At 49.8% G+C, this 26572-nt stretch overlaps 1 protein-coding gene and 1 long non-coding RNA gene across 4 annotated transcripts; one reads left to right on the top strand and one right to left on the bottom strand.

Moving 5' to 3' along the window:
- Positions 1–5397: 5397 nt before the first annotated feature.
- Positions 5398–25785, bottom strand: LOC309642179 (Fc receptor-like protein 6). 2 transcript variants are annotated; one of them, XM_082423331.1, is made up of 11 exons: positions 25657–25785; positions 21710–21914; positions 17177–17317; positions 15733–15753; positions 13837–13966; positions 13057–13304; positions 12683–12937; positions 12147–12272; positions 8729–8794; positions 8052–8123; positions 5398–5869 (listed from the first exon to the last, which is right to left on the bottom strand). In XM_082423331.1, the coding sequence occupies exons 3-11, from the start codon at positions 17244–17246 to the stop codon at positions 5778–5780; spliced, it is 1080 nt and encodes a 359-aa protein (XP_082279457.1). In that variant the 5' UTR covers positions 17247–17317; positions 21710–21914; positions 25657–25785; the 3' UTR covers positions 5398–5777. The 2 variants fall into 2 exon arrangements, with proteins under 2 accessions (XP_082279457.1, XP_082279456.1); XM_082423330.1 differs by lacking the exons at positions 5398–5869; positions 8052–8123; positions 8729–8794 and adding an exon at positions 9516–10645 and having other exon boundaries at positions 12683–12837; positions 13125–13304.
- LOC309645380 lies at positions 17327–25143 on the top strand. 2 transcript variants are annotated; one of them, XR_014254841.1, is made up of 3 exons: positions 17327–21670; positions 22031–23638; positions 24564–25143. It is a non-coding gene; the product is annotated as an uncharacterized lncRNA (long non-coding RNA). The 2 variants fall into 2 exon arrangements; XR_014254842.1 differs by having other exon boundaries at positions 17327–20665; positions 21623–21670; positions 22031–25143.
- Positions 25786–26572: the final 787 nt, after the last annotated feature.

A 26572-nucleotide genomic window follows, 5' to 3' on the forward strand; every position in this document is an offset into this window, starting at 1 on the left:
AAGAATGTGGCCCACTATCCAGTTCTACAAGTTATTGGCTACTGCAGTTGCTGACCTACAATACACCCTGAAAGGAATTCAGGATGACGATCAGGATGAGGCCTTCTGTGCTCTGGGAAAACAGGCAGAACAGACCCTCAGATATTTTATGAACCCAATTTCTTGCATCTTCCCATACTTATAAAAGCACTAAAATCATTGACTAGGATAGCTGTGCCTTGTGACAAGCAGTAACCTTCTACCAAAATGTGTGCTTAATTGCATGGACTCTTTCTCCAAAATCACTATATGCTGACATCCCCCTAACCTCTTCAGAGCAGTTCCTCAGAGCTATCTGAGAGGCTGTGTCCCAGGCTCTAGTCTTCTGTAAGTCCCCAAATAAAAAGGAAACTCACATTGGGCATTTTAATTTCAGTTGACAATCGGCACTCAAAAAAATTAACCATTGTTACTAAGTGGCCAGAGAGAGGGAAGAAGGGAGAGCTGGGCAAATGCAGGTAAAGGAGTGTTGAGGTGCCAGCAACCCTGCTTCAACTCTCTTCTCCCAGTTCCTGAGGGCGGGGATCAGACCCCCTTCATTTCTGCACCCTGTATATCACCAAGGACAGGATTTCCATGAGGTGGTACCCTTCAAGCATGTGTTGAAGTGGATTGAATGATTCTGACATGTCAAGGCCAGGTCTGGGGTGGCCATGGAATGCAGGAGTCTGGCTGGTGTGTGAATGCTGGGAATACAGATGCTGAATTCCTTTGGAGGAGACAATGGGCAGTCACACTGCCTCTCAGCAGAAAGGGTGGTCCATAGTGGTCCATCCAAGCAGGAAATGAGTTGCAATCCTCTATGCACCACCCCAGCCCTTTTCCTTTAGGGGAATTTCAGGGAGGCTGAGAAAGTGGGGAGGGGGAGGTTGGGTGACGACCTGAAAATATCCCACCCACTTCCCCCAAAAGAAAAACTTCCATCAGCCCTGTGACAGCTGGAGAAGAATGGACTGATGAAGGCACAGGAAGGGTTAAGTCTGCGGTGACAGGTTCCCCCACCCCTCCCAGGGCTAATTACTGGTTCAGACCACATTAATTACCCAGCCACAGGGGGAGTGCATGGAGTAAATTAGCTAGTAAGTTCAAAGGGGCCACTCCGCACATTCCTTAATTAAGAGAGAAGCTGGCAGCCGGGGGCTGCGCTCAGCCTCCCTGGGGCCTTTCTGGGAAGCCCGGAGCCAAGGATTCTGCCTCTGCTCCAGCCCTGGCAGGTGCAGTAGTAGCCCCATCTGCCAGGCAGAGTGGCCTGCACCTGCCATTAGCCCACCTTCCCTGCTGGCTGGGGTGGGGGTAGTGGCAAGCAGGTGTAAAATGTGGCCAAACCAGCATCTGAGCTCAACCCTTAGCCCTGAGAGCAGCGTGGTGCAGAGATTCAGGGCTGGGTGGAATTTGATGGGGTGTGAAGGGTGGTCCAAGTGATGCCCTGCGTCTGTCCACTCACACTGTTCCTTGTTCCTTGGACTGGCCTGAGGGCAGAATGGGGCCTTGCTTCTCCTGGGGTGGGGGGAAGTGGAGAAGGGAAAAGAAAAGGTGAGATGTTTGGGGAGAGAAGGGAGCTGGCAGAGAAGGAGGCAGAAGAAGAGCACCAGGCAGGAAGGAGGGGCCTTCAGCAGGCTTTTGGAAGGCAGGGGTGAGGGAAGAGTGTGGAGTGTTGCTGGAGGGTGGGTGGGCCTCTGGGCACCACTTCCAGGGGGCTGTGCAGGATGGGGATGAGGGAGAACCCCAGGTAGAGCCCCACCTGAGCCCCGTTTTTGTGTCTACCTTCACCGGCACAGTTCCCATAGGGTGGACCAGCTGCCTGCACCATTTGCCAGCCGACACCATGCCAGCCCCAAAGGCTGCCCTGGGCGGGGGAGCCCATGTGCACCCCTCCCTTGGCAGCCAGCTTGGGCAGTGGTGCTGCCATATGATGAAGACTGGGTTTGAGGCAGTGCATGCATGTGTGAAATGGATGTACTTTAACCTGCCCAAGAGGACACTCTCATGCACGCACAGCCCCGAAGATAACTCCCTCTTCAATATTTGTGTCCGGGGCATTTCTCTTGCCTCACCCTCATCTTGGCCCTGCTGGGAGTAGGTAGAGGGAATGGAACCTTCGATGGACCAGGGGCATGGTGCTCACAGCTGGAAGGGGGGAAACTGAGGAGAGGGGAAAAAGAGGGAGCCTATGAGATAGCTCGTGGGAGACTGGGTGGGAGGCATCTGAGGCTTTGGTAGGGTCTGCTTTTGAGGCAAAGACATACCTTCCCAGAGAGTCAAAGGAAGGCTGCACAAAAAAGAAACAGAGCCACAACTGTGTTGTGCTGAGGTAGAGAGCCGGAAGCTGGAAACTCATTTCTTCATTCCCTCACTTACCCAGCATTTGTTGGATTCCCATCTTGTGCACACTAATGTACTGAGCAAACGTTTATTGAACATCTAGCATGTGTAAGCCCCATGAGATCAGGAACACATGCTGATGATGACAGCGACCACGCTCCTGACCATGAAAGGAACAGTCACTCTTCGTCTGTACGTCACATGGGAGAGAATTCCGGAAACAAGCACAACGTAGGCTCTTCACTCACAGAGAGTGGTGCGTGCTGAGTGAGCAGCCTTAGTGACGCTCCAGGTCTGCTGGGTGCAGCTTCTTCCGGCCGTGTAGACGGAGATATGACATGGGAAAGCCTGGGTCTTTCCCGTGCTGTGCACCTTGTCTGTACTTACCGTCATCACAGCTGATACAAAGATGAAGGACACAGAGCTGTTTAGTGGATGCTTATTTAAATAAAAAGGTAGGAGATCTATTTCCTAGCCAAATTTAAAATAACAAATCTGGAATTGAAAGAAATTCCAGTATGTGCAACCTGCCTGGTTCAGGAAAAGGCCATGCTCCATTTTTATTGTTCGTATCTAAATGGTGTAGCCACATACAAGACAAAGATGGGGTGTCTAATGATATCTTACAAAGAACCTGTCCAGTGAACGGATCAGACCACAGTGTAGGCTGGTGCTCAAGTCCCTGACTACCCGAGAGGGCCACCAGAGGGCAGCCTTGAGGCTGCTGGCTGTCCTCTTACTCTCTACCTTAAGGGGGCAGCTCCAGGCTGCTTCTCCATCCTCATTCCAGCTAAGAAGTTCTTTCTTTTCTTCTTACTCTGTAAGTGATATGACCCCACAGAGCACAGGTCCCTAGATGAGGCACAGCCAACTCACCTCTGCTGGATATGTGTCTGCATTTAGCTCTGAGGTGGAGAGAAAAATAAGGTCTCATAGCCCAGAGCCTTGATAAAGTGTGGAGGCAGCTTGTGTGCATTCCTGTGGAGAGAAGCACAGTGGCAGGCTGGGCACTGTGGCATCCTTTTTCTGTGCCTGCAGGGTCTGGCCCTGGAGAACTGTGAGGGTCCCATCCTCCCTTGGCAGTGGCCCTTCCTCCCCTGCCCACCAGCATCCTCTAGGAACAGAAGCAGCTGCCTGCTCTGAGGACTGGAGATGGGATTTGGGGCTGGGTGTGCTGATATCAGGCAAACCAGAGAGAGTCTGGGCTGAAAAGCGTGGGTTTCCTCTGAAAACTCTGTTTTCTCTATGTTCTTCTGGGGATTCTCTTTTCCTTTAATTTTCTTAGTAAATGTTCATTTTGGAAAATTCCAGCTCATTCTTTTATAAATTAAGGGTCTGAGGAGAGAGCAAAGTGTCTGAGAGACCAGGCCAGCGGTGTGTGAGTGAGAGCGTGTGTGTATGTGTGTGTGTGTGTAAGATAGGACTTCTCACCTATGTGTGTTGAAGGACCTGTTTTTCTTTTTTATTTCCAATCCATTGTGGAGCTATACTTTGTAAAATATAATAAAAACACATTACCAAAAAAAAAAAAAAAATTAAAAGAGAGGTACCAAATACGAGCCCTAATTTTTATGATTATATTAAATAAACATAAAATTATCTCTGTCAGATTGCTATAAAAGTTCCTAAATTTTTGCTTGCAATTGTTCTATTATCTTGCCTGGACTGGTAAATCCAATTCACAGACAACCGCCAGTCCATGGACCAGGCGTTGAGTGTCTCGGGTGTAGGGCAGGGAGGAGGGAGGTATGAAAGCTCAGAAGCAGGTGGTCTGTGGACGACTGGAGGGTTGGCTCTTTCCCAGTCCCCATCATCAGTGTTCTCTTCATGAGCTGTCTTGTCTATGTTTTGTTTTTTTTTTCAAGATTTTTTTAAAAAAATTAATTAATTAATTAATTTTTATTTATGGCTGTGTTGGGTCTTCGTTTGTGTGCGAGGGCTTTCTCCAGTTGTGGCAAGCGGGGGTCACTCTTCATCGCGGTGCGCGGGCCTCTCACTATTGCGGCCTCTCTTGTTGCGGAGCACAGGCTCCAGACGCGCAGGCTCAGTAATTGTGGCTCACGGGCCTAGTTGCTCCACGGCATGTGGGATCTTCCCAGACCAGGGCTCGAACCCGTGTCCCCTGCATTGGCAGGCAGACTCTCAACCACTGCACCACCAGGGAAGCCCCCTTGTCTATGTTTTGACTTTTTAGAAGGAGGCGACTCATTTACAGAGGGCGTGGCGAGGGCTTAGGGTCGGGGTGCTTCCTGATTGACCAGTGAAGACCCTGTGCTTCTAGATGGTGTGTGCCTCTCAGTCATCCTGGCAGAACCAAGGAGGCAAAGGGGAGGGGACCCTGGTGTATTCTGACTGTGGATTTTGACTGGTGATGACAGAGACAGGAGGATGAGGAAGAGGAAGGGTTGGGATGGGAGGAGGGAAGGGAGAAAAGGGAGTAGAAGACAAGTGAGAAAAAGGCTAGCATGGGTTGCCTTATCTACTGTCTTTACCCAGAGCAGAACCACAGACAATTAAGCTCCCAAAGGCAAGTGGACTGATTTACTTCCAAGACGTATGTATTTTGGAGGTAGACCAGGCTTTTAAAACTTTCATGTACATGCAAATCGCCTGGAGATCTTATTGAAATGCAGGTTCTGATTCAGCAGATCTGGGCGTCTGCATTTCTAATAAGCTCAAGGGGAAATGCTAGATGTTTGCAGCTCTGAGGGGCCAAGAGCGCTCTGAACGAGCAGACTTCTTGCTAGGGGAGGCGGGTACCAGAGTTGCTAACTCGGACCTCACTCTCCGTGATTCCAGTGCAGGGGCCTGCAAGCTGGGGCCAGGGCCTCACAGGAGCAAATATATAATCCTTCACTGAGCACTCTGGCTGTGGACTGGACTGGGACTCCCCTCCCTTCCCACCCCCTGCCCCGGCAACCCTTCCTCTCCCTCGCCCTCTCATCTCTCTCATCACCAGTCAGGTCCACAGGGAGTCCATTGTCCTTGAATAAACCAGACCAAATGATAAGGCAGCCCAAATGATTGCTACTGATGAACAATATGAAACAAATTGATACACCTTTATTAACAAATAGATTCTACAACCATGTATCTTTTTAAACATGTAAGGGGTAACAGAGTTTTCTGATGTGCTCCACAAACGGGGGGGGGCAGTTCTGGCTGCTGAGCTGGGGAACTGGAGGACCACAGAAGAGGCTGGGGTCCCCTGGTCTCCTGGGGAGCGCTGGGGGCTGCGGATGGGTGTGTGTGTTGGGGGGAGGAGATGCCATCACTAGCAGAGGACCTCCTCGCAGTCACCAATGGGATCTTGCTGGGTCCTGCTTCCTCTATTCAGCCCCTTGGCTGGGACCTCACTGAACTGAGGGCGTCTCACCTCAGCGGAGATGACAGAAAAGTCTTGTGGGAGAGTCAGGTCAGGGTGAGGAAGCAGACGTCACACAGAGAATGAGAAAAGAGCAGGGGTCCCATCTCACCTTTTCCCGCCGGGCTGACTGTGCAGGCCTGGCTGTGGGGAAGAGCAGCACTAATTAGGGTTAGGGCACTGGGTTCACGGGGTGCCCCCTCCCCACCTCCTCGTGGCACCTTCCTGCAGAGAGCACGGGCCGGCCAGGGTTGGGGGCTGCTCCCCCTTTTACTTCTCAGGGCTCCTCACCCTCCATCTGAAAACAGGTGGGCCTGGGAATCAGGAGACCCCAGCTGTGTGACCGGAGGCCAGTCACTTGGCCTCTGAGTCTCAGCTGCTTCAACCAGGAAAGGGTGGTGGTGTTGACAGTGACTGCCTTGCAGGATTACAGTGTGAAGCAAGAGACAAGAAGGTGCCCAAGATACTTCTAGAATAACTCCTCCATTAGACATCCACTCTGCACCAGGCAACCATTTAGGTGTGAAAATTATATAGCTGATCTATCTAGTATACAGCTAACAGAAGTATAATTCTGTATATCTAATCTCACATCAGTCTTGCCAAGTAGGGGGTATTGATTCCTTCTCACAGTGGGATGAAAAAACTGAGGCTCGGGCTTCCCTGGTGGTGCAGTGGTTGAGAATCTGCCTGCCAATGCAGGGGACACGGGTTCGAGCCCTGGTCTGGGAGGATCCCACATGCCGCGGAGCAACTAAGCCCGTGAGCCACAACTACTGAGCCTGCGCGTCTGGAGCCTGTGCTCCGCAACAAGAGAGGCCGTGACAGTGAGAGGCCCGCGCACCGCGATGAAGAGTGGCCCCCGCTTGCCGCAACTAGAGAAAGCCCTCGCACAGAAATGAAGACCCAACACGCCAAAAATAAATAAATAAATAAATGAATTTAAAAAAAAAAAAAAAGAAAGAAAACTGAGGCTCAGCGAGGTGAATAACTCTCCACAGTCACTTCCATAAGAAGCGGAACCGTAGGCAAATATTGAATCTTTGTGCATGTGAAGCATTCTCCCACTGATAAAAGATCCAGTATCCTCTCTTCTATGCATCTTGGAACATAACAGCTCTCCTTACTTTGGGTTTCAGATCCCTGCACCCACTCCACAGGGAAAGCCTGCTCAGAGCTTGAGCTGGAAGCAGACTGTCCCAGACCCCACCCCTGCCCCGAATCATGCCTTCACCCTGTTGCCTGCTAGGATTAAAAGGATCACATTTTCTTATTTTCCTTATTTTGCTAATGTAAACCATAGAGTCTGAGGTTGGCTTCTTTTTTCCTTTCTTATGTTTAAGTCCTCATTGTAACCCTTCTCAGGAAGGAACTGGGCCCACGTGTGCTTTCCCATCTGCTTGGCAATGCTCTGGCCAGCAACCGGTCAGGTCCTGGGAGAACTGCCCTGAGTCCAAGAGACTTCTTGGCCGTCCACTTTCCCTAGTGCCCTTTATGGGTGGGAGCGGAGTCCCTAGACTGCCTCAAATCCATTTTACAGACCAGGAATTGAAATCTCAGCACAGGTGAGACATAAAACAAGCTCCCTATTTTTAAACACCTATTGCATACCAGACAATCTTTATGGTTTCTAGAACCCAGGTTCTATTCCTAGCCATTTATAATAATCTTACAAAGTAGGCATTATCTACACTTTAGAGATTAGGCTCAGAGAGCTTAAATAACTTGCCCACAGGCGCACAGTGAGTACATAGAATCAAGTTTTGAACTCAATTCTGACTGACTCAGAAACCCACACTCCTCCCATGATTCCACGTTGCCTGTTTGTCTGTTAGAGAGTGGACTAGCCTTCCCCGTGCCTGCCATCTTGACTCTGGTATCTGTGGCCGGGGTTCATGGTCTTTATGGTTCCCTCTTAGAGCTGAGACTGTCCTGTTTAGACTTACACTCAGGGTCAAAGACAAACTGTATCATTCTTTTTCCTTTTTTCCTTTGTTGCTCCACAATGCTCAGAAAAGGGCAAAAAAAAAAAAAAAAATTCCCTAGTTGGGATGGTAACAGTGGAGGTGTAGTGGAGATGATGTAGATGATGGTGATTATGGTGGACATAGAGGTGTTTGTGGTGATGGTGGTAGTGAAGGAGGAGATGATGGTGGTGGTGGTGAAGGTGGCTGTGGTCAGGGTGATGATGGCGGTCATGGTGATGCTGGTGGTCAGGGTGATGACAGTTGTCATGGTGATGATGGCGGTAGTGATACCTCACCCTAGGCCCCAAACTTCCCCTTTACATTAGCAAAGATGTCAAGTTTGACCCGAGATCACTCACCTTCACTCTCCTTTGGGATCGTACATACCATAGAGTAGATAACCCCTTCATCATTCTCATTCTGGCAATGAACTGAAAGAAGGAATGCAGCTGCAGCTTGACTAGGATCCACCTGCTCTCCCACCTCAAGACCCAGAAGCACTTATGGGGGGAAGCTGATCAGGGGCTGTTATGGTGATAACTGGCAGTGGGAAGCAGTTATTAATGTGGGATATCCATCTTGGCAGGAGGTGCCTGACCCCTGCAGCAGATTCTAGCAGCTTCCCCAGCCCTGACATTGTTTAAACTAGAGGTTGGCAATCTTTTTCTGTAAAAAAGGTAGTGAATATTTTAGGTTTTGCAAATACCTGGCTCTGTAGTGTGATAGCAGCCACACACGATACATACACAATGTTCTTTACAAAAATACTTGGTGGACCAGATTTGACCCATGGTCAAATTTGCTAACCCTTGGTCTAAACCTCCCTCTTGGGGGCTGGGATCCCTTCCTGCTTCCCTCTCCCACCACCAGCTGCATGCACTGGCTCCTTAAGCTCTCCCCAGAAGCCATCTGTTTCCTTCCCCAGATGACTCTGATTCCTGAGACTCGGGCTCATGAGGCCTTCTTTCTCATGACTCCCTTAAGAGGCCTTTCTCTGCCTTTATGGATGGACACTGGTGCTACTGCAAGTCCTTACCATTGACATACCGTGGGTGTTCCTCTCCACCTGGGGCGGGGGGCAGATTCCGGGGTGGAAGGGGCCCTAGGAGATGCAAAGGCACAATTCACTGAGCGCCCTCAGAGAGCAGACTGGACAGTGGGGACAGAGAGGTTGAGAGAAAGAATGTCAGTTACCTTTAAAAATTGTATAAAATTACCTTTAAAAACTGTATAAAAAATTAAAAAATTAAACTAAAAAAAAAAAAAGAAAAGAATGCCAGCAGAGGTTGCTGGACGTCTGAGGCTGGTTTGTTAATGAGGGTTAATTCACAGGTCTGGACACGGCTAACTTTTACGGGATGTTTCCTTTGAAAAATACCCCAGAGGGGAGGATGGCTCCATGGGAATCACAAACTGGGAAGAAGCAGGGTCAGAAAGGATGGGTCACATCTTTGCATCGAAAGGGCCCAGACCCACCAGTCAGGCTGCTTTTCAGAAGGAGGAAAAGCTAATAACTTTGACAACACACCATGTGCCAGAAACAGGGCCAGGGAATTCAAATACAGTGTCTTCTTAATAGCAAACCTCCTAACCCAGGGACAAGCACAGAGCTGGATGTCACAAAAGCCCCCTTACCTAAATCTTCGGTGTCTGATGTTCTTCACAACCACCTTGCAAAGGTTGATACTATGATTTCTGTTTTTTAGATGAGGTGACTGAGGTCGGGAGAGGTGATTTCTTCAAGGTCACACAGAAAGTGGTGGAGACAGAATCTTAATCCAGTGTGTACACTTTTTCTCCACTAGCATACTGCCTCTGTGAAAGCAGCCGTTTCCAGAACTTTAAAAATTAGCTCTTGGGATAGGAATTGGGTCACAGGTGGATGTTAGAACACCTGGTTCATGCCTGGTGTCCAAGAAATATTCATTAGCTCTAACAGCAAGAAAGCATCAGAGTCGTCAGGTAGGACCTTTGGACATGGCTCCTCCTGTAAAACCAAGAGGGCATTTGTGGAGACTCAGAGAGGCCTCTAATGCTCATTTGTCAAGGCTGTGTTTCTAAGTCTCCATTCATGAAGAGCTCTGTGAGTTTGATGGAACTGTGTTTTATGGGAGGTGTGACAGTGGGAAGTGAAATGAACACTTTTAAGCAAACAACCAGAACTTGCACACTTAGGTAACTGCTACTTTGAAGTAGACCTCCTGTATGACCACATCCTAGTCCTAGTGATTCCATGATTGGTCAAAATGTTTTGAACATTGCCTTCAGAGATACAGTCTGTGGAATATCTTCAGTGGTGGCACATTTTTGTTTGTTGAGGAATGGATATGCTGTCTGGAAATGGTTAAAGCTGGGCATGAAGAAAAAAGCTGTTGGACTGTGTTTCCTGTGTGGCTATGGAATTGGGCCTGAAGGTGGTTTTCTGAGCGACATTCTAAGGAAGGTTTTGTGCCCCTGAGCTTCTGAGATGCTAGGACCACCACCAGGAGTCTTATTTTCATGAGAGACAGGTTCCTTAACAAAATGGAGCTCAGGTGCTCCCAGGCAGGCAGTGGGGGTGGGGTAGGGGAGTGGGAATGGGTGGGGAGGCAAAATTGCCACATGAAGGGGATGCTCCTTTGTTCCCTGTGAAAGGCATCTTCCTCTTGAAGATCTTTCACCAGTGACTGTTCCTCCACCATCTTGTTTGGACCTGGGAGGGAGATGGCTGTACTGTGTTGCTTTGCCTTTAACTCTCTGACCCAGAGGTGAGTGGGCAGAAACACCCACGTTATTGAGACCAGGCTGGCTTTATGACAGGTGCAGAGATGGTAGAACTCACAGATCTTCAGTTCATGGTCCCTTACTCCAGTTGCTTCCTCATCTAACTCTGGGCCTGGCTCCATCTTTCTCCCACTGCACAGGTATACCTTAAAGCAACTCTGGCCTGCCTTCATGAAATCTAGACTCAAGACTAAAGGAAAGGAGAGATGAGAAGTTAGATGGACAAAGGCTGCTAAATTAAAAAGGGGAGAGGAAGTCGGAGCCTGGCTCAAGCCCTAACTGGGGTGCCTGGTGAGGTAGTGGGTCTAGGGCTGGGGAGAGATGTTTTCAGGTATCCTGGCTGATGGTCAGGGAAGATTGGATTGGATTGCAGGACTGGGCGGTCTTCCTCAAAGAACAGTCCGGCTTAGCTCTCAGAACTCATCACAAATTCCTTAACTGAGGGAGCTGCAAACTTGAATAAGCAAATCTAGCTGGAGGTCTATGAGAACAATTACTTTTGCCCTTGGCAAGTGGAAAATAAAAATGTTGCCCCCAGGGAGGAAGAAGTAGGTTGATTTGAACTTCTGTAGGTGGATTTGAAGCCCTAGGAATAAACTGGCACCAAATAGCTTTGGCACTGGGAGCCATTCCCTTCAATAAGGCCCCAGGCAAACAAGGGTTAGAGTTGGAATAAACGTGTAGCCACCCAAGGTGATTGCTTTGAAAGCCAACATTCATACTTAATTATCATGACCATGACAGGAAGAAGAGGAGAGTCTGGAATCTCAAAACCAATAGATGACCTAGAAATGCCATTTATCTGATTATTTTCACTTATTTCTCCCTATAGAATTCTCTCCCTATAGAATTCCTCTCATCTGAATTTTAGCGAAACTTTTTATGACTCTGATCAGAGGAATTACAGAATGGATAACAGGAGCAAAGGCAGTTTGGGAACCTGCCGGGGTGATGTGCTCAGACCAGAATGAGAATGTACTGAGCACCCACTCAGTGCCAGGCTAATACATCAGGTATGAGACAGATGTCACCTCATTGACTCAGACCTTACAACATCCCAAGAGGGAGACATTTAGTGAAACTTAAAAGGAACTGGCCCAAGGTTACTGAACTAGTAAATAGCAGTGCTGGGACCGGGCTATTCCCCAGTGCTCTCTACCACACTTCCCTCCTGATGAGTCAACAGCTACGGACTCTCACCCAGGGCACAGCACGGCACAGAAGTGTGTATGCGTGAGCGTGCATGTGCACTGGAGTTCTCATGTCTTCTTTCTCCTCCACTAAGCAGACCAGAGCTCTGCTGACTTTAAGGAGAGAATTGGGGGCCTTGGGTTTGTTCAGTCATATTCACAGCCACAGACTGTCTTTCAAATGGGAAGGACACTGACCTACACCTCGTTTGGCTTGTAAGAATTCCTGTTTGTGCCTTTATTCATGCCCCAGTGTGCAGTAGTGTGTTTGTGCGCTCTCTGGGTGATTGGGTGTGTGAGACACTGTGTCTGTGTGTGTGAGTTCTGGAAGCTGTAAGTGTCCCTCCTGGGGCCCCTTTGTATAACGTGTGAAGAAAAGTCCCTCCTCCTCCCAATACCAAGAAGTAAGCAGTTGGTCCTGTCAGGCTCTGGCTTTCCAATGGCTGGGCTGTGCCTGGCATAGGGATTCGGCAATCAAGAAAGCCAAAAAGAGTTACTGACCGGTTTTTCTCCAGGGTCTGAAATACCCTAGAAGTGCAGCAGCAATGACCGTCATGCCAAGCAGGCTTGCAGGCAGCCAAGGAACCAGCCAGTTGATGCTAGTGGGGGCAGATAAGACCCGAGGACCTGGGGGGTGAGTAGGGGTGACCATGAGCATTGAGGATGAAATTCACAAATGCACCCCAGACTGGCACAGGAGAGGCAGAGTGGTTGGCATTAGTGGGAACCACCTGGCCTGAAGGAGCCTTGCCAGTGGGAATGAGGGACGGATCAAAGGATGTCAACATGGATGGGCAATTCCACGGATGACCATGTGGCCCTCGCCCCACGGTGCCCCTCACTCTCTGTGGACTTCATTGTTTCCCTGCCAGGTTCAGTGGACAGATGGTCCAAGCGGGGTCCATGCTCAGTCAGTCATGCCTTGCCTGCTCTGGGCCCAGCATTGTGGGAGGCATGGCGGGAGGAACACAGAGGAGTGAGATCTGACCCTGGCCAGCTTGCTGGGGTTCACAGCCCAGTTGGGAGACAAGACCTACCCTCCACGGAGAGTGTCTCAGGCTTGCTTGTCTCTTTGGAGACGCTGTTCTCAGCCTCGCAGGCGTAGTTCCCGGCATCCTGCTCTGACGTCACCGGGAAGAGGAAGGAGACGGCTCCACCATGGGGAGTCATGTGGTTCCGCAGGGTGTCCCCACTGAGGTAGAACGAGGATCGGAGGGGAGGAGCTCCACAACTCGGCTGGTGGGTCTCAAGGTGAGCAGAGGACAGGACGCAGGAACCGGGGCAGCACACAGCTGGAAGGGTCAGCGGGACCCCCCAGGCTCCTCCCTTAGGGACCCCTCCCCACATTCCCAGGGGGCCCCACTGCCCACTGCCCAGGCCCCTGGGGAGTGTCTCCGCATCCTCCCCTTACCCCACACCCTGACCTCCAGCTGGGGACTCTGCTTCTGGACCCAGCCACCCTCAAGGGCTGCCTCGCACCAGTAAAGCCCGGAGTCTCCCTCCTCGGCTGCTGGGATGCAGAGTTCTGGATGCAGGCCCCTGTCTTGCAGGGTGTGGCCCTCCATGTGGAAGGAGAAGAGGAGCTGCGGGGCTGACCTCTGGCTCCCCCCACGGAGCTCACGAGAGGGGTGGGCTCTCAGCACAGGAGGCAGGACGGCTCTGGGAAGAGGCAGCCCGGGGCTCAGGAGGGGAGTGCTGGACAGCGAGGCCCCTGGAGTCTGAGGTGAGGTCTGAGCTTCGGCACATCCCAGGCCCTGCCCCGCACCCTGTGGGAAGTGCGGTCACTGTCTCCCAGCACCTGGCCTCTCATCCCACACACCAGCTCGGAACTGACTCCCACAACCCTGAGCCCCTCTGGGGTCCCAGAAGGCCAGAGACAGAAGGGCCTTAGAGGTCACCTAGTGCCCAGAGGAGAAGGGTCTGGCTCAGGGTCCCAGGCGGGGGAGCAGCAGGGCTGGTTCTGGCTCTTCCCCCACAGGGCATCTTCCCCCCCTTCCCTGGCTCCAGACATGCCCCATGGGGGGCCAGGGCATGTGGACAGCATCCTGGATGTCTCAGGGCCCTGCAGATTGGCCCAGCATCAGGGGAAGCCAGAGAGAGGGGCGCTGCCCAGAGCGCTGCTGACCTGTAAGACCAGACCCCTGAGCAGCACCCTCCTCTCTCCCCCCGAGTCCCCCAAGTTGTGACTCACCTTGGACTTGAACCATGACAGTCCTTGAGGTTCGTCTGCCCACATATGGGATGTATGTCACCTGTCCAGTGCAGCTGTACCGGCCACTGCTGTTCACTGTTGCTGTTCCCATGGACAGAGGCTGGTTGTCCTTAGAGAGACGGAGGAATTTTCCGTCCCTGTAGAATCTCACCTGGGACAGTGCTGCGTTCCTCCTTCCCCAGCATCGCAGAGTCAGGATATCCCCTTCAAACGCGGGGTCTGGCTGGACTTGGAGGCTCAGCCAGGCTGTGAGACACAGGAACAGGGTCACCCTGGAGCTGCAGGTCCCTCATCCATTTTCCCCCTCTGTCCCCCAGCCTAATGCCTCCCCCGCAGCCCTCCCCCCGACCCCTCCCCGGGATGGAGGCTCCTGGTCAGCTCCTTCACAGCTGTCGCTGTCCCCCGGCCCTTCACGCCAGACCAGGGCAGGGCTTCTGCTTTCCTGCACCCCTCCTTCCTCTCTCCTTCCTCTGCCCTTCTCCTCTATTCCCCCCTCCCCTCCCCTCCTCTCCCTGTGCCTTCTCTCTGGCCTCCTTCCCTCCTACCCTCGTTGTCTCTTTTTTTTTTTTTTTTGGCTGTGACCAGGGATCTAAACCGTGCCCCCTGCAGTGGAAGCGCGGAGTCTTAACCGTTGGACCTCCAGGGAAGTCCCCCTTCTTGTCTCCTTTTATTCTGCATTTTCCTCTGCCACCTTGACAAGCCTGAGTCAAGTTGGATTCCTTCCATCTATTGTTCTGCTTCATTCCTCCTTATTAGATTCTCACTCCCCTAGATTGGTTTCTTTTCCTCTGGTGACTCCAGTGCAGCTCTTTCTTCAGCGTCCACCTCTGATGGTAGCTGCACCCCTGTCCACCAGAGAGGAGCTGGAAGGGTGGGTGTTGGAGGTGCCATGGCATGGGCTCGCTCCCTCCTGCTTCCCTCATCAGGCTTCCCCAGGACCAGCCTCCATCCGCACTTCCAGCAGTAAGGTTCATTTCCACCACAGTCATGGTGCAGGATCTGTCATTTCTGTCCTCATTTCTAAAATGCATTTTATGTCCTGACATGGACAAGAAAAGGGCTCCTGGGGACCCAGCATCACCTGCAGGGCAATCCCAGGCTGGCCTGGCCCCAGGACATACTTCTTTGATCCCAGACAGCCTCAGGAGCCTGGGAGTAATGATGAGTAATCAGATAGGGAGCCCTGAGGAGAGCCCCAGAACATCCTGCCTTTGCCTGGATCCACCTGGATCCCTAGAACCCATTCCCCTCCCCCTAGACTAGGTAACGATGCTCACAGCATAGCTGAATAATGGGTCTTTCTTCCTTGGCTGCTCTTTGTAGCATCACTAAGTATTGGTTTAGATTTCCCTCCCTGGCATCACAGAACATGTCCTTGGAGGTCAAGATGTTCCTAGGCCAGAGTTTTCACCTACTTGACAGAGGCTCCATGGAGTTCAGTGGAACAGGATGGGTGGGAGGGCAAAGATAGCCAAGGGAGAAAGAAGGCATATCCACACAGAAAGATGCCTGCTTCTTTGAACATTAGAGGGATGGAAGGGAGTCCAGAACCTTGATGAACAGAGATGACAGGAGCTCCAGAGCCACACTGAGAGGAGGAGACTGAAGCCATTGCTACTTGTAAGGGAGCCGGATGGTGGCCTAGAGCCATTCTTCTGGGCCTTGAGTCACCCTATAACTATCCTCAGCCTGAGAGAGTAGAGTGGTGGGTTTCTCCTCTTCCTGGGCATTAGTGAAGACTCCTGAGGAAGAGGCCTAGGCAGGTGTTGCTCTGAAGATGTTTCTGGGGGACCCAATGGCCCTGACTTTTCCCTGTCCATTAAGTTTTGGCCCAGAGACACACTTGGAGATGAAAGAGACATAGACAAGACTCACCAGTTTTCCCAACACAGGGAACTGCAAGAGAACAAAGTGATAGAATTCGATTAAGTAGCAGAAAAAACTTTCTGACAAGGAGGAGGACTGTCGCCTTATAAATGGGTGCTAACATCCATTCAACCAGTCAACCACCCAGCCCCCTAAGCACATAACTATCTAAGCCACCCAACTGCTCAGTCACCCAGCCACCCAACACCCAGCCACCCAACTATCTAACCACCTAAACACCCAGTCACCCAGACATCCAGCCACCCAGCCACTCAGCCACTCAACTTGTACGGTGGACCTGCTGCCTAGAATCCTTTACCCTATCTCAGTTCAAATGCCACCTCCTTAAACAGGTCTTGCTGGGGGCCCCCGGTCAAAAGAATTCTCCTCCATCACTATCACAATACCTTATTGTATTACCATCAGAGCACTTATCACCGTTTGAAATTATCTTATCATTAAATTGCCTACTTGTTATCACCTGTCTCCCTCTGTCTAGAATGTAAGCCCCATGGGAGCAGGTACTCTGCCTGTCTTGTTCACTGCCGTGTTACCTATGCCTAGTGCCTCTGTCTGGATCATGGTCTGTGTTTAATAAGCATATACTGAATAGATGCATGAATGCTTTCCTTTGTGTCCACTCATGCGGGACAGGGAACAAAAATAGAAAACATAGGACTAGCTTCTTACACTAAGGTGCTGAGGGTCCAATTTACTCCTACAGAAGAACTCAGACAGCAAAGGCAGGACCTGATTCCTGTGGTCCATCTGTCCACAGAGCTCTGGGGAATAGAGCATGGGAGTGATCAGAGGCAGGAGGTGAGACTTCCCTGGAGGAGTAATCATTAAAAGGCCGTGGGACATGCACGGGCAGCTCGGATGGATGAGAGAACTACCAGCAGGCCAGCGCATCACACACCTTGTTGCACTTGGTATGCATTGCACTAATGCTTCTAGATGAACCAATGTTTGAGGAGAATAGGTGGCCAGGAAAGAGAGGCCAAACCACAAAATGATGACAGATGAGGTGAGGCAGGTGTGATCAGCCCAAGGGCTGGAGGACCCTAAACTGAGGGGGCACAGTTGGATATAAAGCAGTGGAGCGTATTCTGGGCTTTGGGGCAAGGGGTGAAATGATGAACGGTGTAGGGCTGAGTACAGTCAGTCCAGCCGGTCCCCAGGCATTTACCTGTGCCCTTCATTGTTGGGTGCTGTGCAGAACCCTGAGAAATGCAAGAATGGCCTTGGAGGGGGTGGGTGAAGACCCCCCTCAGCAGATGTTTGGCAAGTTCATTCACAGGCTGTCACCCTTGCTGTCCACGTGACCTGGCACACATTCTCTACCTACTCAGGTCAGGGTCAGCTCACCTGCAGGTTCTCAGTGTGTGCAGAGTCTCTTTCTTACCATCCCTCCATCCTTCCATCTTCCCCCACCCTCAATGTCTAAACACATCTTCTTCTATGAGCTTGGTGTAGTGGAGAGCGTGCAGGCTTTGGAACCAGATGACCTGGACTAGACTCATGAATCCCTCTCTTTCTATGTGACCTTGGACAAGTTGTTTAAAGTTCAAGAGCCTCCAGTTCCTGGTTCTGTCTGTATAACAGAAACGATAATAGTCATTTTTCCCTTACAGAGTAGTTACATAGGTTGTATCAACCCTCTGCCTGGGAAGGTGGTTACTACGTTAACTGAAAGCAGAAAGAAGGCCTGACCTCAGAGTGACTAAGTAAGACCTTACTGGGTAGTGATGCCTCCCTTTCCTTTCTCTTCTCCCCTGGAAAACGATTTTGCAGCTACAAAGCAATGAACAGCCAGGGTTGAGGGGGCTGACACCTATAACAAGAGAGAAGGCATCCAGGGAGCATAGGAACTTCAGATGAGCTTGTGTCCCCAGATCCTGATGACTTGCTGTCCAGGGCACTTGCTGTCCAGGGCACAGGGGTTGTGACTGCAGGACCACTGTGTATAATCAAGACAGCCGCCAACTGCGGACAGAGTGGGCGACACCTGCCTACAGCAGTTCCTGTAAAGAGGACCCGAGGGCCTCAGTGAGCTGCAGGCTGAAGATGAGGTGACAGTGTCATGAGATAGCTGAGAGCTATTGTCACGCTAAGTCGCACAACAGAGTCGCGAACGATGCAGGGAGCAGCCCCACTGAACTCGGCACTCAGGCCATGATGGGGGGGACGAGAAAGCCCAGCTCCTGGCCCACTGACAAAACCCATCAAGACCAAGCAGACTAGGACAATGAACAGAGTCTAGAAACCATTTCCTATTAGAGGGATTGGGAAACATTTATCTGAGAAAGACGAGAGAGAGTACACAGGGATACACAGTGGCCTTCAAATACTTGATGGGCTAAGCTTAAAAGAAGGGAGAGACTTGTTACTTCATGGGGCAGAAGTGGAACTAATTCACGGAAGTTAGATCAGAGAGGCAGGTTTCAGTTCAACATGAGGAACTATGCCACGGTCAATTTCTACCACATTGGAACACGCTGCTTTGCCAAGCTGTGGTTGCCAGGCAGCTGGGAGGGTTGTGTGTCACGGATGCTGTGTTTGCACATGGGGGGTGGGTTCCAGTATTGAGAGTGAAACTGGCTAATGCTCAGCTGAGAGGAAGATCAAGGTTCATCTCCTAAACTTTAAATACATCTTTAGTGTACAGCCATGTACCAGCATGTTCAATGTCAGGGCTTCTAGCCTCTTGAATCCCTGATCGCCAATACTAATAATAGGCACCATTTATTGTGTGACCATGTCCTGCCAGGCACTTTAAGTGAATTTGACTTTCTAGTTTTACCTGATTAGAATCCAACTATACCCAGACTAGAGGTAGTGAGGTAGAATGGAGAAAGCACGGGGTTTGACATCATATGAACTTGGGTTTGCATTGTTAGCAGGGTAACTTTGCTCTTGTTAGCAGCGTAATTCTAGGCAAGTTTCTTAAACGTTTTTGAACCTCAGTTTCCTCAACTGTTTAATAGGGATAAAAAACCCTTGCCCTATAACGTCCTGAAGGTTAGATGAGATAATGTATGTACTACAAAGTAGGTATTCAGTGTTTTTTTTTTTTCTCTGTCTCTCTGGCCACATCTGAGAGGAAATAGCAGCTCTACCTTTATGGTAACTCCGTTCCCACACATTTAGCCGTGGGGTCTGAATCTTAGGCTGGCTTTCTGGGGTCCTGAGCATCAGGTGTGACTCAGTCCTGCCTGGGTTCCCCATACGCTGTCCACTCGTCAGCCAGTCACTGACTCTCCCTCCCTCTTCCTTTGCTCTCTCGCATCCAGATCCTGGGGTACACGCTGGGAAGCTCTTAGACTTTTATCTAGTCAAGTCCAAGGGCTATTCCTTTCACGAGGAAGTGATTGGCCCTTGGCAACCTCTCCGCTGGAGTGTATCCAGGCAGGAGGCCATCCTGTCCCTGAACTAACGTGAGCACTGACCTTCTCACTTGTCCAAACAGCCATTCATAGAACACACAGGGCAACACGGTGATGTCGGGGAAGGAAAAGCCCTGAGTGGAACAGGTATTTTCTTCCCAGGGGATAAACGCCCACAAACTCTGTCTAGGAAGCGAGTGTATTTAGGAATGGTTTTGCTTTTCTGGTTCAATGAAAACAAACAAACTTCTGGGACCAAGTTTAAAACAAAAAGTAAGTCAACTCAGAAACTGTAAAGTACTATGTGCCCAGACTTGTTCCTTTTAAGTGTAGCAGGGGACAGTAGCTGAGCCTGAGCCGAGCCTGGGCTGAGCCTGAGCTGAGCCTGAGCTGAGTCTGAGCCGAGCCTGAGCTGAGCCTGGGGGAGCCTGAGCTGAGCCTGAGCTGAGCCTGGGCTGAGCCTGGGGGAGCAGACCCACTCCACAACAATCCTCTGCCTGGAGACCAGCCCCTGCAGACACTGGCAGGGGTGACTGGCCCCGGGGTGCTCAGAGCAAGGAGAGAGGTACAGATTCAGAAGAATGGATTTGAACCTTCATGTCGGTCCCCATGGACCAGTCAGACCCAAATCAGAACACCCCTGCCACCCTCCACAATAGAGAGAGGACGTAGGCAGAAGAGGAGTGGTCAGTTTGAAGGGGGCTTTGGACGCTTAGAGCGTAAACCTCTTGACCAGGTGTGACGCCCAGTCATTGCTGACTGGTTCTAAGAAAAAGCTGAGGCTTCATAGAAACATATCTCCTTGTAAAACCCCATGTTTTGCTCCTGTTGCTGAGAGAAAAGCACGGAACTGCTTTTTTCCCATTTCCCCGATCTCTTCTCTTACATTCTAGCAGCCTCCTTCCCTTCCATAATATCGTTTTCCTTTCAAGATAGCCCTGATGGATATTTTAACCCGATTTCACAGGGTAAAAGTGTCATTGGGTCTCAGCATGCGATTTTCTGCCTCCTTAAATTAGCTCTGATACCTCGAAGGGTTGCCCTTCCAAGGACCCAGGAAAATGGGATAGGAAACACCGGGACTCCCCTACGTCCCCATGCCCATCACCCTCATCCCCATCACTCTCAAGCATGCCCATGTGCACGCACTTGTCTCAAGCTCCAGCCATAAACCCACTTGAACTAGGAAAGGTGAAATAAGGAACTTTGCGTCTTAGAAACGACTTACAGTCTTTGGTGCCCAGAAGAGGATGCTGGTGCTTGGTGACTTACCAAAGAGTAGTGCAACTGTCCAGAGCAGCATGGGGCCTGGCCTGGCGTGGAGGAGGGAACCCGGGGCAGACTGAAGGCAGGGGTGAGACTGGGAGGGACAGCATCTAGGCCACAGGCACAGGGGTGGGTGGGTGACCCCCTCTGACATGGGTGGTGTTAGTGCTTGATAATCTAAATCCGGGAAGTGGGGAAGAAACTTTAAAAGCTCAAATTGGTATTTCTTCTTTGGTAGAAGGAGTGTTACACGAATGAATTTTCTTGACCGTAAAGCATAAAGGAGTCAGGTAAGCCACTAGCAAGCACTTTTGGATGCTCTCTCTGTGGTTTGAAAAAGCTCATGCTAGGAACTGGGGTGGGACAGGGCTATGGAAAGACCCAGAGACTGCCAGAATTTGCTTGGCCTCAGCATCACTTAGTCTGGAAGGTAGCACAGCTCTAGAAATGTTAAGATCATCCACTCCCCACCCTGAGGGACCTCTAGTTCTCCCAGGTACCCTCTTCTTCAAGGATAAATGTGTCTGGACACTGCAATGAGGCAGAGAAGTGGAATCCTGAAAGGGGTCCACAGGACTGTCAACTCAGGAGAGAATCAGGGATTGATGAGGTTGGGGTAGAATGGGGCTGGAGGTTCTGAATCTGAGGCTCTAAGACTGTCAGGTTATTATTTTGAGGAGAACCATTCATTAAAAAGACACCATTAGGAGAGTGAACAGGCAAGCCACAGGGTGGCAAGATATTTTCAATACATATGGCTGACAAAGGACTCGTATCCAGAATATAAGAATTTCTACAAGTCAATTAGAAAAAGACAGACCACCCACTAGAAAAATGGGCAATATTTTGGATAGGTACTTTACAAAAGCAGATATCCAAGCGCCCAATAAACACAGGATAAGGAACTTGACTTCATAAATCACCGTGGAAATGCAAACTTAAACTGCAATGAGATACCACCACAGCCCCCATAAGAATGGCCAAAACTATAGACAACCAAGTACTGGTGAGGATGTGAAGCAACTAGAACTCGCGTACACTTCCACAGGGAATATAAATTGGTACAACCACTTTGGAGAACTGTGTGGCAGAATCTACTAAAACTGAACATATAGATGCCTGATGACCGAGCATTTTCACTCTTACGTATATGCACATGGGTGGGCACCAAAAGACAGGTGCAAGAATGTTCATAGCAGCATCACTTGTAACAGATTAAAAACTGGAAACTACTGGTCTCTCAACAGAGAAGGAGGCCATCTCCCCCACCCACACATCCTCTGAGGACTGAACATGTGAGTTTAAGGTGAAGCACGGAGAGGTGGGTAACATACCAGCAAGCACTTTCTGACAGTAAGGTTGCTCCTGGAAGTCTCTGGGTGAGAAGTGTCATATACCGTAGTCTGGAATTTGCTGTGCTTACTGCTGAAAGCAGGAACGGACAGGGTGAATTTTCTAAGTTTTCTTGCCCGAGATTCTCTGGTTCAGTGGAAATGGGAAACCAATCTGGCACTGCCAGGCAATTCTTTTGAGACTCAGCTGATTGGGAGAGAGGTAAAAGGAGTGAGGAAGTAAAGTAGGAATCGAATATCTTGTTGGCTCAGCTCAAGATGTTAACATTTATACATTTTCCTCTATTGTTCTCTTTCCAACAGACCTCCTGACTCGAGTTGTCTTTAACTTTGTTCAGCTGCAGGTCTAGAGGGTAACGTGGGCTACAGCTAAGGTAGGAGACGGGGCAACCACAAACGGTCTAGCCTGCAAGCACTCGAGGTGCTTTGCAGGCAGAACCCTTGAAGCCTCGGCCCCTGGCTGCTTCCACTTTCACTGGGTTCCGGCAGCTTGAGTGCGTGAAGCCTCCCCCACTTCTCGCTCTACCCCTGCAGAGTAAGATTTGGTTGCACCTTCAGAGGTGTTAGTGAAGTTGGCTCTCTGAGCTGAACTGGCTGCACATCGTTTCTTGGGGACGAAGGTCACCCGAGGGAAGTAGGGCTGCTCCCAGGTTAGGATTCTTCCCAGACCCAGGCTCGCCTTGAATCAAGACTGGGATGGGCTGGTGGGATTAAAACCCATAATAGTAATACTTTAAGGGAAATAAGGGGCTAAAAGGAGGTGGGGAGGGTAACAGAGGGGGGATTCTCAGCCGGAAGGGGCTTGAAGCCCAGGGGCCCTCATTCCTCAGGGTGAGCTGGCAGGGGAGCAGTGGTAAGGGACAATGGCTTCTGGGGAATGGGAAGATTCAGCCCCACCCCTAGGAGGTAAGAGGGAAGGGCGGGGTAGAGAGCAGGGGTTAGGGGCAGCTCTGGGCGTGGAGACAGCATGGTGGGCCCCAGAGCCACCCACCTGAGCTTAAATCCTTGCTCTGGATACTCATCTGCTGAGAGCTTGGTGAAGTTTTTAACCTCTCTGCACCACAGAATCCTTAGTTCTAAAGTGGACAAACGATTACTCCTGCGTCATAGGGGTGTTAGGAAGTTTAAAGGAGATAAAACCTTGAGAGACACTTAGACAATGCTGTCTAGAACTTTCTGCGATGGCGGTGATGTTCTCTGGGCTGTCCAGTTCAGTAGTTACTAGCCACGTGTAGCTACTTGTGGTTGGCTAGTGAGACTGAGGAACTGAAATTTTGTCTTTAATTTTACTTAATTGAAATTTAAATAGTTAGTAAATCAACTATACTCCAATATAAAATAAAAATTAAATTAAAAAATAAAAATCAATTTAAATAGCTACATGTGGCTAGTGGATGCCTTGTTGAATATTGCAAGCTTAGCATAATGACTGGCAAGCGGGAAGTGCTTGTTGATTGGCTACTGTTGTAAGGAAAAGAGTGCGGAAGCCTTGAGCTACCAGAGCCCTCCTCTCAACCTTAGTTTGTACTGGAAAGGCCCAAAGAGGTGAAGTAAATTGTGTAAAGGTACTCAGCCATGAAGCCTGCTGGGACTGGAGGCCCAAGGAAAGACTTGACATCATTTCTCTGAGTTAGGTTCGAAAGAGAGAACTGAGGAAATTTATCAAAAGGCTAGAATTTAGGACAGGAGCTGTACAGACCAGGAGTCCAGTGAAGATGGAGCCAGACTGGGAATGAAGCTCTGGGCCTGGCTGCACTATGAGGCATCTGGTCAACCTCTTTCCCTCTCCCTCCTAGAGACCTGGAGAGAACTTGGAAGGGCCAATGGGAAAGTCTGTGTCAGGTCTGCAGCGATCCCCTGTGGCTACATGGACAATTGCCCTAACGAGAGCGTCTTTATTAATACCGAAAGGTCATTCTCTGTCCGCCTAACCACTTATCCATCAAGCTTTATTTTTTATTTTCTAGCTCTTGCTCAATGCCCAGTCCATCTGTGCCCCTGGGAGCTTAGGAGGAGACAGGCATACACTCAGTATGGTCTTTGTGCTTTTTAAACCATTTTTTTTTCATGCCTCCATTATCCTATTTCATCACACTGTATTGTATTTGTTTTATTGTCTTTCTCTAATTCCAGTTTGTGATCTCCCCAAAGCCAAGAGCCAAGTCTAATTTATCTTTGTGTCTCCAGGCCTAGCATAGTAAGAGCTTCAAGGTACGGCAAAGTATAATTGGAGTTCTGGAGTCAAAGAGTTGGGTTCTAATTCTGGCTCTGCTGCCTACTAAGTGGAGGATGGGGGGTGGGAGGGGCGGCTTAATCTCAGATTTTAAATCTCTAACAAGGTAGTAATGACCTTGATTTCTAGTATTGTGGAGAGGATTACACTTTTGGGCACACAATATCTTGTACACTCATCCTTCCACCTGAAATTGGGGTCTACACTTATATCTTCTTAGGAGCCTTGTACCACCAATGCTACATGAACTTTTCTCTCCCATGAGTATGGTCACACCATCTCAACTGGATCTTTCTGAAAGATGCTCAAGTCTCTTTTGTCTTCAAACCAAACCAAACCAAACCAAGCCAAACCATTCCAGCAACCCTTCTCTTGACTCCACACTCACCATAAGCCCCATTTACAGTCACTCTACTTCAAAGAGTAGAATATGGTGGCGCTTCCCAGCTGGTGTTCTGAGACTCACTGGTGTATCTCAAATGGTTACAGGTGTTATAAGATATTGGTCTTCTCAGCCCTCAGGGCAGCTGTGTGGGGCCACACTTCCAGTGGGGAGCAGCCTTGCTCAATTACCCAAAGTTCCATTTAAATATAATTTTCTAGGGCTTTCCTGGTGGCGCAGTGGTTAAGAATATGCCTGCCAATGCAGGGGACACGGGTTCAAGCCCTGGTCTGGGAAGATCCCACATGCTGCAGAGCAACTAAGCCTGTGCGCCACAACTACTGAGCCTGCGTGCCACAACTACTGAGCCCGCATGCCACAACTACTGAAGCCCGTGTGCCTAGAGCCCGTGCTCCGCAACAAGAGAAGCCACTGCAATGAGAAGCCCATGCACCACAACGAAGAGTAGCCCCCGCTCACTGCAACTAGAGAAAGCCCTCGTGCAGCAACGAAGACCCAACACAGCCAAAAATAAATAAATAAAATAAATTTAAATAATAAAAAAATTAAAAAAAATATATAATTTTCTATATGTGCCACAAAGTGAAAGGGTTTGGGAAGCGCCGACGTGCATTCTGCCATCCCCCAGTCTCCATTTGCTCCCCTCTCAATTGCCCCTCAACCTGCTCCAGTTTGGCTTCTGCCTCCTTCATGTCTTCAGCATATCCAGTGGGTGGGGTTTTGTCCACACTCTGTTTGATTTCATGCTCACGTTGTTACTGCTGATTACTCCCTCCTTCCCTAAACACCGGGACAGCTGGAAACCTCTCCTGGTTTTCCTCCCCACTCTCAGCAGGCTCTGCTCCCTCCTCCAGGGTCTTTGAAGAAGTTCTTCCGACCCCAGTCCCGGGCCCTTTTCTCTGTTCACTTTACAGTCTCTCACTCAATAGTCTCATCTGTGCCCATGGTTTAAATGATCACTTCTAACGCAGACTCCCATATCTGTCATTCTAATGCAGGTCATAACCTTGCATTTAAGATATGAAACTGCAGGGGGAGGGATACACTGGGAGATTGGGATGGACATATACACACTACTATATATAAAATAGATAACCAATAAGGACCTACTGTATAGCATAGGGAGCTGTACTCAATACTCTGTAATGGCCTATGTGGGAAAAGAAGCTAAAAAGAGGGGATATATGTATACGTATAATTGATTCACTTTGCTGTACGCCTGAAACTAACACAACATTGTAAATCAACTATACTCCAATAAAATTTTTTTTAAAAAGATATGAAACTGCTTACCAGAGAGCTCTGCGTGGAGGTCTCAGAGGCTTCATAAGCTCAACTGTCGAGACTGAACCCAGGCTCTGCCTTCGAACCTGGTCCTCTTCTGGTGTTTCCTGTGTTAGCTGGCAGCACCACTCACCACCCGCTGTGCAAGTCAAAAACCTGGGTGTCACGACTCTGATTTGCCCCAAACTTTCCCATACTATGACCCTTTTGGATAACTGGTATCGTGCATGTGTGCATGCTTTGTATTTCTGTTGTTTATCATTTCCCCACTGCCAGTCTGCCTGAATCCCAGTCGTGTCTTAGATTTCGGTTTACATAACCATTCCTATGGAAGCTCTTTCCTGACCACCCCCCATCCCCCAGCCCAGGCTGGCTGAGGGGCACACACATTTGTCTCAGCATTTAGCACACCCATCCGGCATTGTAATCGCCTCTTGTGTGCATTTCCTCCACAGGACTGCAAGCTCTCAGAGGGCATGGGGCAAGTTTGTCTTGTTCTTTGCTATGCATTCAGTGCCTGGTTCAACAGACATGTGTGGGATGGAGACTGAGATACAGCAGAGGCTCCCCTCTTACTGGTCCTGCTTATGCCCAGTAACAGCCAGCTGGAGGGCTGCTGAATTGTCACCTGATCTGCCCTTCCTCAGGTCCTCTCACTCCCCTTCCATTCTGTTATTCATAAATAAGTGGGTCTTAGGGTGGGATTGCCCTACCTAAGGTGCTTGGTTGTCTCTGAGTTAGCCTTGTATCCAAATAATTCAGTACCTCTATTCCTTCCTTCCTGGCAATGGGAGATTGTCAATTTCTTTGGGGGGGGGCTTCCATTTAATCTATGTTTCTTTGAATCACAGCTGCACCCCATCTGTATTTCCTTACTTTTGATTGTATACATACCCATTACATTCCTCCTTGCATATATTTTCCT

Source organism: Balaenoptera physalus (genome assembly GCF_965194825.1).
Source record: "Balaenoptera physalus genome assembly, chromosome: 1".
In the NCBI taxonomy this organism is placed as follows: domain Eukaryota; kingdom Metazoa; phylum Chordata; class Mammalia; order Artiodactyla; family Balaenopteridae; genus Balaenoptera; species Balaenoptera physalus.